The 12,569-nt window shown below is 29.6% G+C and overlaps 1 protein-coding gene across 1 annotated transcript; it reads left to right on the forward strand.

Moving 5' to 3' along the window:
• Nucleotides 1-1,539: 1,539 nt before the first annotated feature.
• Nucleotides 1,540-11,841, forward strand: LOC111202366 (protein LOL1-like). The gene is made up of 5 exons (XM_048759099.1): nt 1,540-3,538; nt 3,858-3,980; nt 4,045-4,158; nt 8,265-8,374; nt 8,535-11,841. The coding sequence occupies exons 1-5, from the start codon at nt 3,457-3,459 to the stop codon at nt 8,571-8,573; spliced, it is 468 nt and encodes a 155-aa protein (XP_048615056.1). The 5' UTR covers nt 1,540-3,456; the 3' UTR covers nt 8,574-11,841.
• Nucleotides 11,842-12,569: the final 728 nt, after the last annotated feature.

The following is a 12,569-nucleotide window of genomic DNA, read 5'->3' on the forward strand; positions in this document are numbered from 1 at the left end:
AGTATAACATATAAGGTTTACTCATTTTTGTAATATAAAGTCCTTTTAAGAATTTAAAATATAACATATAACGTTTCCTCTTTTTGTAATTTAAAGTTATTTTAGAAAATTCAAAATATAACATAGAAAAAAATCTAACTTTTATTATATGGTTAATGTCACTGTTTATTTTTTTTTAATAATATAAAATTAAAAGAAATTAGAAGGATGCAAAAATTGTTATCAAATCTTTATTATTCATAGTCATTAATTGTCATATATATGTTAATCATATTAGATAATTCCGTAGCTTTTATTTAAAGAAATAATATACGCTTCTTATATTTTGGGTTAATATAATGTTTTCCAGTAATTGGATTTGGACCAACATTTTTTCAATTGATTTTTAAACTGCCACATAACTTAAATTATTATCCTAATTAAATGACACCTAATCATAATCTTTTTTTGAATTAGTACAAAAAAAGTTACAATTTTTTAAATGATCTTCGATTAATATAGATGGGAAACTAAAACAGCTTGTTATATAACTACCGAGATATTTGATCAGATTCGCATAAGTAATATTTAATAGCCTTGGCCGCAAATTCTCAATTGATACGCCCTCACATATAAGCTCTATATATTATTTAGTTTCCATTAGTTCCTTAGGCTTAATTAATAGTCTTGGCTACGAAGTCTCCCACTGCGTAGAATTTCCATAGGTTAATGTGTTAGTTTATAAAATATATTAATAATACAATGCCTTGGCCAATGGCCACAAAGACTTAACAAACATATTTTTATGGACCAGTCTCACACGGTTATTAATCTTTCCATGGGCAGCTTTCCCTTGTAGAAAAATGAGAAATAAAAAAATTGATTAAATTCGTTTAACATAAATACCAAAACTGGTAATGATTGATTTAACATATCCCTAAATTAATTTGTGATATGCACCGGTTAAATTGTAAAGCAATACTTTTTGAAACACATGAAACTCAAAAGTAATCTGCTTTTTTTATATACCTCACTTACGGTAATAATTACATGATTTTACAACAAAAATTATATACCCCCCAACCATTCATGCAAACCAGGGCCGGCTGAGCAGGGGGACAAGCGGTGCGACCTCTCCGGGCCCAAGCCCGTGTCCCCCTGTATATTAATAGTTAAGGGTCCAATTGTTTTTAAAAAATTATATTTTTATATTAAAAAAATTATAAATAAAATAAATAAAATTAAAAAGAATCCAAAAATATTTGATATGTATATAGTTTTATTTTCATCACAAAATATACAAAATATTACTAATTAAATTTTAGAAATATTTTAAATATTATCTGAATATAAATTTTATAGGGTAAAATTTTTTTTTTTGCCTTAAGGCACATAACAATGTTAAGCCGGCCCTGATGCAAACAGACATAGTTATGACATTTTAAACAATATCATAGTACATATTATAAGGTTTTTTTTTATCAAGTAACTGAATTTTTCTGGTTAAACACGTTTGCTACATATACAATATAATTAATAAAGTTGATATGAGAAAATCATGAAGATTAACTGAAACTTGTGTAGCATAGTTCTATTACAGCGGTGAATGTCCTTATTAATCAAGGTAGATAATATTAACTGGCGATAATGTTCCTGTCAATAATTTTTGTAAGTGATGTTGGTCTGTTTATTTTCGTACATAATGCATAGAAAATTACATGCTCTATTTTCTACAAACTTGAAGTAAAATGAGAACATTTGATAGTTATCCCCTATAAAATGTATTCGTTGACGTTATTAAATAGTTATGCTTACATGATAAGAATAACATATACAATAAATAATACTGATTGATTACACTATGGTTTGACATAGCATAGGCGCACATGACGTTTTATTTTTAGACTATGTATATGTGACTGTCGAAAATTGTATTTCGCTAGGGAGTTAATTTATAAACTATGCTATTTCTTAATGTGTTATAATTCTGCCACGTTAAACTTTAGAAGGTTTTTTGATCAAAAAAAAAAAAAAACTTTAAAAGGTTTAAACAACTGCAACATAGGATAGGATGAAGTCTTTTTTTAATTTTAATAAAATTCAGGTTATAACTTTTTTAAAAAATTTCAATTAATATATAGAGGATGTTAACATCATCGCAACATGGTATTGCATGTAAAAATAAAGTATGTGACATACATATTGTCGATTTGTCACCTTCCAGATTTTATCTTCATTGCTCGTAAAACCACGATAATATAAGTTACAATACATCATTATTCATTATATAATTTAAATGTGATGTCTGTAACATTTGATCTTTAACTAGTTTAAAAATTACTATAGATTGAGAGAAAACTGTCTCAACATATTTCTTAATTTTGTTTTGGCATCCATATTTCTTAATTTTGTTTTGGCATCCATATTTCTTAAGCTCTAAGATATCATATATATTAAATATATTTTTGTAAAAAAACATATATTATCATTTGTGATTGGCTGTTGATAGAAATGGTATCACTAGTTATTTATATTCAAAAAGAGCTTTTTATATAAAAAAAATCATTTTCTAAAAGATATGCCTCTTTTCCTACTATAATTTTTTTTCTTTACATTTTTATTTATTCTTGTTTATATAAATGATAAAGCAAGTTATAAGAGAGGGTGCGTGTTTGCCCCCACTCCTCACATAATAATACAATCTTCAAAGTTTTTCACAATTCACATCCCTCTTTCCGAGTTCTCAAATACACACACACATATTATGAAACTGGAAAGGTATACCAAACGAGATTCTACAATTAGCCTAGTCAAAGAGCATCATGGTGATGGTGTGACCCCAAAGTCACCATCACCCCAAAGTTAGTTTCACATGTTTCTTAAGCTTCAAGCACTGAGTTTTTTTTTTCAAAAAAAAGAATTGTATTTTTTCCTTTTTATTTTTATAATTTTGTTGAGGATTTATTACCTTCGTAGTTAAAGTAAGATTTATTCCCCCTTTTTGTATCAATGTTTCCGTGTGTGCTTGTTGTTTGCATTGATGCTGAAAGTTAGGAAACGGGAGAAGTGAAGAATAGAAGATATGTCTTCTTCTTCTAAGACCATGATAAACCTCAGTCTCTTAACTGGGGTTCTTAACTTTGGCTAAGAGATGGTTCTTAACTTTTTTTAGATTTTAACTAAAAGCTAAGAACCGTCTCTTAAATAAGAGATATAAGAACCGTCTCTTAACCGAAAAGTGTAAAAAAAAAAACACACAAAAAATGTCAAATCATGAGTTAAAAACCCCGGTTAAGAGACCGGGGTTAATCACGGCCATTAAGTACATCAAATAAGGAGAGAAACCATTAATGTTTTAAAAAAAGGAGAGAAACCATTATAGATTTTTATTTTATATATATAGACACAGAGAGGAAGAAGAATTAGATTTTATCCAATTTCATTTTTTTCTTTTTGGAATTATTCTTTGAGTGAATAATGCCACTCCCTCTTGCACCATATCCAACACCTCCCGCGCCAGCACTGTCTCCGTCGTACACTCCTCCCCCGCTGGCAAATGGTATAATCTATTTTCAAATAACCAACGGCTTAACCAATATAGATCCTCTGTTTTCAAAACCTAACCATCCAAAGTTTAAATTCTAGAAAGAAAATTAAAATATATTCCAACGAATGATTTTAATTAGCTTTTACAAAACCGATCAAAAATTTTAGATTCCCCTTTGTTTAAATCATTTCTTTTTACATTGTGTAAACACAAATGATTGATCTCCAATATGCTACCTTTTTAAATTCAAGATTCTTCGCAGAAGCCCATTTGTCTATTCCACATGAGTTCATCGTTAATCCAATAATAATAACAGTTTTGAGGTTTGTAGGTAGTACAGGTGGACAGAGCCAGTTAGTGTGTTCAGGTTGCAGAAACCTTCTCATGTATCCCGTCGGAGCAAGTTCTGTCTGCTGCGCCGTCTGTAACGCCGTCACGGCCGTTCCTCCGCCCGGTAAATATCTTGTTATTAAAAATCTGATCAAGAGATTTGGGTTTGTAATCACTGAACAATGCAGGAACTGAGATGGCTCGGTTAGTTTGTGGAGGCTGCCATACACTTCTAATGTACATTCGTGGAGCTACAAGTGTCCAATGTTCTTGTTGTCACACCGTTAATCTTGCCCTCGAAGGTTTGCATTTGATATATAAACATTTACACACATGCATATATATTCATGTTAAAAGCCTATGTTCAAATATATATATATATATATATATATATATATATATATATATTACTATGTCGAATCGCATTTCGAATTTATTTTGTTTCGGGGGGGGGGGGGGGGGGGGGGGGATTTATATTACGTGTCAGCTTGTTTTTTGTTTTGTTTTGTGGGTCTAATTTTTCTTTTGTTTTTTTCAGTAACATGCATTTATACGGATTTAGACCCGAGTGGTAACATAGTTAAAACACTATTATAAACCATTTGGCTAAAAGTTATCTTGTCATAGTGTGGCTCTCTGTTAGGAGTGGGGGGTAGTTAGGAAGCAAAAAGAAACCAAAACCAATATGAAAATAGGTCTTTGATGAGATTTATATTACGTATTTATTATATGTTTATTTAGGATCTTTTACAAAAAGAAATTGAAGTGTCAGCAAAAAGAAACCAAAACCAATATGAAAATAGAAAAAAAAAAGAAAACAAAAAAATTGATGTTTATTTAGGATTTTTAGTTTGGAAGCAATAAGAAACCAAAACCAATATGAAAAATAGGTCTTTGTTGAGATTTTTTTTACGTTTATTTAGGATCTTTTACAAAAAAAATTGAGGTGTCAGCTTGTTTTTTATTTTGTTTTGTGGGTCTAATTTTCTTTTGTTTTTTTCAGTAACATGCATTTATACGGATTTAGACCCGAGTGGTAACATAGTTAAAACACTATTACAAACCACTAGGGGGATTTGCCGGTGCTACACACCGGTTTTGCTAATATTAATATGGTTTAGTTATAGTTTTATAATTTAGAATAATTTTTTACAGTATGAAAACAAAATATGTATAGATGATATGTTGATATATTAATTTAATTATAGTCACTGTATAGTTATCCAAGTAGTTGTTTATTACTGTATAATATCGAAGTGTATTTTGTTTTGTGTCACCACAAAACTTGAACTTCTATGTCGGAGTGCTAGCAATCGTCTCTGTGACCTCCACAAAATGGGTATGTTAACACCGAATTTTCTAAGCTAATATAATCCCCTTCCTTAAAGAGGTGTTTGAAAGTGATGAGGTATTTGAAAGTTTTTAATCTATGGAGTGTGACGGATTCATGGATCAGGGTAGACTGCAAATATAAAACGTGATTGGAGAGCTGTAAATTAGGGAGGTTTTGAGTAAATATACAACAGATGAAAAGATAGAAGCTTGAGTATGATAACCTTATGGTCGAGCAAAACCCTGTATAAACTCATAAGCTCCCATCCGCTCTTAATGCTGCCTAAATGGGAGGGGAAGTGCAGCTGGTCGCGGTTACGCATCATCATTAAGAAAAGTGGTAACTTCCATCGGCAACGAAGAAGACGTCGCCTGTATGTAATAATGTTACACAAATATCTAGATTATATCATATTATCGTAGAAAGTGTAATTTTATTAGTCGTTCAACTTTAAGTAATAGATTAGTAATTCTAAGATAAAAATGGTTTAACAGATTAGATTTTACTGGTAAAAATTAAATAAAATTTAACTAAAATAAATAGCATTATTGTCTTACATTTTTTTAGTAAACTTAAGTAAAGATAAGCAAAAACTGCATATGGGAGAGTTTCTCAAAAAAAGAACTGCATAGAGGAGAGACTAAAGTAAGAAAAATCAAAAGTTGAAACATATACTGAACAAAGCCATCTCTAGATGTTTTGACCTTAATCTTGTACTTGCCGTGAAATTTCCTTCGACCATCTACGGTTTGTCTGTAAAAGAAAGTAAAAAACACTTAACTATCTTGAAAAAATTATAAAATAAACAAAACATCATGAGGGTTTCAAACAAAACTGAACGCATCAATGATCTCTTTGCTTTACTCCCTCATAAAAAGCATTGGCTTGCCTCATCAAATCGCTGGAGATTCATTGAGAACTCAGTGAATTATAATGTTTCAGTATTCAGAATCAAAGGATTTTTGTAATAGAATTGAGATTGTTTTTATCTGTAGCAAACTAAGAGTGGGACCATCTCAGAAACATCATTTAGGCCAATCAGGTTTTAGTTCTCTGCAGACTTTGGCATCAGATAAGGCATGGTCAGCTTGTCCTAACCCAAAACCAGCAGCGGCTTAAGTTTGGGAAGAAGGTAAGATCAGTGGGGTCAAATCAGTAGCCGTTGTTCAAATAAAATGCCACAAAGTCACAAATTGGAAATAAGTTTGAGAATCTCCCTATGAGTAGTAGAAATACATAACAGTCTGTTTAAGAAAATTTCAGAGTATGAAATACCTCAAGAAGGTCTTTCTTAGTCACAGTCTCTCCAGATTTCTTGTTTGAGTTTCCCTATTGTTCTCTATTTGATTCTATATGAGCGAGAACTCAAACAAATGTCCAAGCTGAAACAGTTTCAGGTTTTGTTGTCAATGGAAAGAGAGTCTCAAAAATCTTTATGTTTTCTCTCAGAGCTGCAATTTCTAATAGCCTATTGCCTTCCTGAAAATTACAGCCATATGAAGTTTTGTGCTCATCGCTAAAGAGCTGACTGTTACGTTGAGGTTACCTCGTCTTTCTGATTAGGTTGAGCTCCAGCTTTAAGTACACAGTTTATTAACTCAAGTCCAAAATAGGCAGCAAGGTACCAGCAAAAACATCAAGCTTTGGCCAACAACTCCTTTAGCAACTCCATTTCCCCTACTGAAAAGTAAAACATAACACTTTGTGATCTTAGAAAGTGAAATGAAACAGGTTTGTCTTACGGCAAAACTCTATTTAGATTCGTGCAGTCGTTGTTGTTGTTGTAGCGAGTTACTCTGGGAAGAGAAGAAGTCAGAGTGAATGCATAGTAGTGGGGAAAACACAAACACGCATTAACAGGAAATAAAGGAGGAGAATGACGAACCGTTGTAACGTCATTGGCTTTATCGTCATTGGCTAAATCTCCAATCTATAGAAAAGGTTAAAAACAGAGATTTTTAAGACTGATAATTAACGTTTGTAGCCATGTCATGATTTTATCGTTAATCATGGAAAAATGAACAATCCTAATTTCAGATCATATTAATGGATAATCAATAGAACCTGAAGAGAATTGTCTAGATTACTCGAAAACAGACACAAAATATGAGAAACAGAGTCAAACCCTTTACGAAAAAGCATCAAATCATTGATGGAGAAGACTGTAAAGAAGTTCTAGGAACCACGATTAAGATTCCAATATCCTATTAAAACAAAGATGTCTTAATAACTCAATTTTCATAATAGAGAAAAAACATGCTTTCTCTTAACCATTTTCTCCATGTGATTTGTGTTGAGCCGACGGTAGATAAGCAATCGAAACCAATCCGTAGTGTTCATCAAAAGTTCTTAGAAGAAAGAGAAAACAAAATCCTTCGTTTGATAAACACAAATCAAAATGAAACTGAAAGTTTATTATTTAATATGAGTAAATAAGATGATTCAGATGAGAACAAAAAGGCATTTTGCGAAGGGCAAAGATTGGTGGTAAGATGTTTATATAAGGTGACAAACAGAAGCAGTCGGAACGAAAACATTTCTTCGAATGAAAAGAGTAAAGAAAAAAATTGAATGATGATCGGGAGTGACTGGGTGTTAAATTCGAATATGCAAGGAAGTGGAAGCGCTGGAGTCCATCTCTGCTTGCGTCGAAGATTAGGTATGGCCGCATGGGAGATGTGGAGTTTAAACGGGCCATGACGAAATATTATGAGCCCAGACAAATAGCATTTTTTTTATATTCGACTGAAGCAAATGTGACATGGAAAAATGGAAAGTTTTTATTGGATGATTTTTTAATCTTATTTGGCATAGCTCTCCTTGCACCATATTCTCCTTTTAATAGAGTAAGATTTGGCTAAAAGTTCTCTTGTCATAGTGTGGGTCTCTGTTAATTTCGATTTTTGGATATAATATATAATACAATTCTGTTTTTCTTTTCAACATCAGCAATTTTGATTTGTTTTAGTTATTTTGTGGTCTAGTTTAGTTTTGGCTTTTGGATGTATATATATAAAAAGAAAACCAACCAGACTCGTGTTTTGAGTAACGCTCGTGTCTTGCATCTGGAATCAGCGAATCAGGTGGCGCATGTGAATTGCGGAAGCTGCAGGATGTTACTTATGTATCAATACGGAGCAAGATCTGTCAAATGTGCTGTTTGTAGCTTTGTCACACCAGTTGAGGTTAGTTCTCTTTTTTTTCAACTAGTTTATTATTGAAACTAAAATGCATACTTACAATAGCCCAAAAAAGGAAAGTAAAACCAAACAAAAATTATACTGGTTACAAATATTATATAATGTTTTGTTTTTGGTTGGTATGGTTTTGATGATATGCTTGTAGGGTTCGACTAGCACGACTGATCTAAAGTTCAACAGCTAAATTTTTATTACGGTTCATTTATGTATTGAATTGTGACAATATAGAGGAAGAATCAAATCTTTTTCTCTCTCTTAGATCATCCTCTCGTTCAAGAATCCGGCAGCAAGATGTTATGAGTTTGAAACTTTTTCCGGAGTAAATTAATATGTAATTAGTCAAAATTTCTGATTTTAGTCTCTTTGTTTGGTTGTATAGAGTTGTCTCCCTTCAATGTATCTGTTTTTTTTTTTGATAAATTGATTCATCAGTTTGCAAAAGTGATATTCAAGAATAAACGCTTAAGGTCTTACAATCAATTGAAGACGATTAGTTAATGATTCACCAAACCAATTTTATGTATGAACATTTTCTTCAATTTTTGTTACCATACAATAGTCATCGAATATTTGAGATGTGAATCCATCAATATTGTCTAACCTAACTCTTTTAATAGTATAATAAGAGAATTGTGTTCGCTGTTTGATTATTTGAATTAAAAATTTCACAAATATCATATTTTGAGGTGGTAATAAACAAATGCGTAGACCATATATATTGCTATGAATTCTTTCACGAAATTTTAGTGATTCTTTATTTGACCAATTTTTGTAGTGAACATGCAACACATTTCATTTTATTCCCTTGAAAAATCTTTTGGTTTTTCAGTGAGTGAATGAACATGTGAGTTCTCTCTGACTTTACAATCCACTGTGGTGTATGGGAGACTGAGGTAATTATGTCATAATGCGAATCTTCTGGATTTTGTTTCATTAACAGATTCTATTTGATTGCATCTATATAAGAATGATGAAATCACGAAATAAGTTCTGGAAACTTTTCCGATATATGACTTTGGCTATATTTATCAAATGTTACATATGTGTAATTATTTTCATCCTCAGTTACATACTGAGTATCACATCTGCGAGACGTATATGTCTATGAAACTCAATACAGATCCTTGCTTATCTAAAATTTTGGTCCATTTGGCAACGATAAAGTTGGCCTTACCAATTCCTTCAATCAATTATGCAAGATGTGATATCTTATTGACAATAATTCTTATATGTTTTATATTATAGATATATTTATTTTGTCTCATAATAGTGTGTGTTGTTCCACTATCAGATGTAAAAAATTCTCGAGTCTGCTTCTTGGATTTTGTACTAGCATTTAGATCCAATCTTGTAATTATCATAGATATCAATAAAGAGAAACGTGAAATCCATTCATAAATAACATACAATAATTATACATTTAGGTGATGTTAAAAAAACATTAGTCACTTAAAACTTATAAACATAATAATTATATATGGCAATACTAGACTATTCAGTAGTCGCTTTACAAATTTTTCGGTTCTCTTCATGAGTGGTCTAGTCAAGCTCATTTTCAAAATCAGGAAATTCAAGGTACGATGTCCCCTAAAAATCTAAATTTATTTATATGATTAATGTGATTGTTTAATTTATTTTAATAATATAAATTAAAAAATGATAGAAGATGCATAAATTGTTATCAAATCTTTATTATTCAAAATTATTAGTTGTCATATATATCTTAGTCACATTAGATAATTATGTAGCTTCTATGTAAGGAAGGAATGAAGAATATTTAGTACATTAATAATTAATTTTATGGTTAATTTAATGAAAAATATAGTATATGTTTAAATGAATCAACGTAATTCTCTAAAAAATCGATGAATTATTATGGTGATGACCATGATATACCTTAAATGTTGTAATGTGGCTCAAATAATATATAAGGGATAAGCAGTAATAATATGGCGGACCAAAAAAAACTTTGTAACAACTTAGCACGAGACAATATGGCTGCTAGTAGAAAATAAATAATATTACGCTTCGGAAAAAATTTAAGGAATAAGTTTTAAAGTTAAAATCCATTTAAATTGAAGATAGTCGAAAACCAAATAACTTCAATACAGACTCTTCATTCAATGACAAAATGCCTATAAACATTTTTTTAACCCATTTAAATGAAGTGAAAATAGATATTTGAGTTTACTTTTGAAAAACAAACTCAACACTTAGAATTCATACTTTTCAGGTTTTTTAAAAAAAAAAATCTAAAACACATCTTTTCCTTATTTTCTTATAAACTAGATTGAAATTCTTAAACAGCATTTTTGAAAACGTTTTTAAATGTAGTTTGTTTAAATGAGTGTTTTTACACCTGAAAGTCAGTTTGTGTTTCCAGTCCAAATTTTTTTTTATTAACCATTATTTTGATTAAGGGAGGAAACAGATACATGAAATCTTTAAAGGGACATAAGTAGAACTGCCATATATTGATCTTCATGAGGTGGTAGCATAAGTAAAAATGTCAGACACTCATAAAATACGTAGAATTGTCGATTATAGAATCGTTTACACAATAACTTTTATAATATGAAATATAATAATAAATCTATGTTAAAACTCAATTTATGGAGTGTTACTGATTGTATAAGTTCAGTTCAAAACTATTAAATTGTAAGTAAATCAGATTTTAATTTTTAATTCATTTTACAATTCAAGATATAAGATTTACCTAGACATATTAATCTATGTCAATTTATTTATTAATTCAACATCATATCATTTGATTTATATAATAGAACTAGGTGTTTTTTCCACACATGCATGTATAATCTTCTTATGAATATTTATTAATGCAAACATTATAAATTTAAAGACCAGCATCATAAATTACTATTTTATACTTTTAATCATTATCATATGAGCAAAGCTTAAGTAGCTTAATTAAGACTAATCCAGGTAATTACTGTCACCAGTTAAAATTTGGCAATGGCCAAAAGTACGTTGAATAGGTGAAGTGTAAACCCATCCTCTACTGGCTCACGTAGATTTTCTGATACATCATATTCATAAAATTATAAGTTAATTTAAATAGTCAAATTAAATTAGGAGAAGTAACTTTAATCACTTTTTAGAAAGAAAAAAAAGTAACTTTAATAGAACCAGGAGACAATAGTGGGAAGACAATAGTGGGAAGACAACAGTGAGAATTAACGAGAGGGGATTAAGAGGAGGATTAAGGTAGTTGATTCAATAAACCTTTTGACAAATTGAACTCGCAGGCCAGAGCTAAAAACAGAGTTGCTAACAAATGCAAACTTTTGGATATTGAAAATTTGTAAATGTTGTTAACTGATGGATGGGTAATAGTAATATACATATTTCATTTTATTTTCTAAACTTTAACTTTTTATGACTAAAATATTATTTTTGGATAACAACACAATATTTGAGAATTATATTATTATTTTCAAAATACCTTTAAACCTATTTTATTTTATTAACTTATAATTAACTATATAATCTAATAATAATTCTAAAGTTGTTAATATAAAATTTGTTGTTAATTATATGATAAATTATCGATAAATATTCATTAGAGTAAAAAATATTTTACATCATAATATATAATATTTTTCATAATAATAATAATATTTTACATAATAATATATAATAATTTACGTAATGATATACAATATTTCACACAATACTTATTAATTTTGGATAATAAAACTTAAAACCTTTGTGAAGAAAGTTTGGATAAAAAGACAGTAAACAATATTGGAAAATTGCCACAAATACCACATTCATAGTACCACTTTTCATGTTTATACTAATCACTTTTACTCTTATTTTTAGTGAAGAGTAAAAGACATTTATACCACTAGGATTAACTAATCTAGACTTAGGGTTTAGAGTTGAGGGGTGAGGTAGGGTTTTTGGAATGTGAAATTTAGTATTTTAATAAATATATAAATAAATATTTAAAAAATATATACAATTTTTTTAAAAATAGTTTCAAAAATAATTTTCGATTTTCAAAAAGAAATTTTTAAAAACAATTTAAAACAAATTTGGAAAAACAATTCAAAAAACAAATTTATAAAAAAGTTCGAATTTGAAAAAGTATAATTTGAAAACATAAAAAAAAATAGTTTATTTATTTATTTATATAATAAGGATATAAGAGTCTTTT

Source organism: Brassica napus, chromosome C5 (assembly GCF_020379485.1).
Source record: "Brassica napus cultivar Da-Ae chromosome C5, Da-Ae, whole genome shotgun sequence".
NCBI lineage: Eukaryota > Viridiplantae > Streptophyta > Magnoliopsida > Brassicales > Brassicaceae > Brassica > Brassica napus.

Coding starts and splice junctions, on each gene's coding strand:
- LOC111202366 (XM_048759099.1), top strand. CDS start 3,457: ATGCCACTCCCTCTTGCACCATATCCAACACCTCCCGCGCCAGCACTG. Junction 3,539..3,857: donor TCCTCCCCCGCTGGCAAATG/GTATAATCTATT, acceptor TGAGGTTTGTAG/GTAGTACAGGTGGACAGAGC. Junction 3,981..4,044: donor CACGGCCGTTCCTCCGCCCG/GTAAATATCTTG, acceptor TGAACAATGCAG/GAACTGAGATGGCTCGGTTA.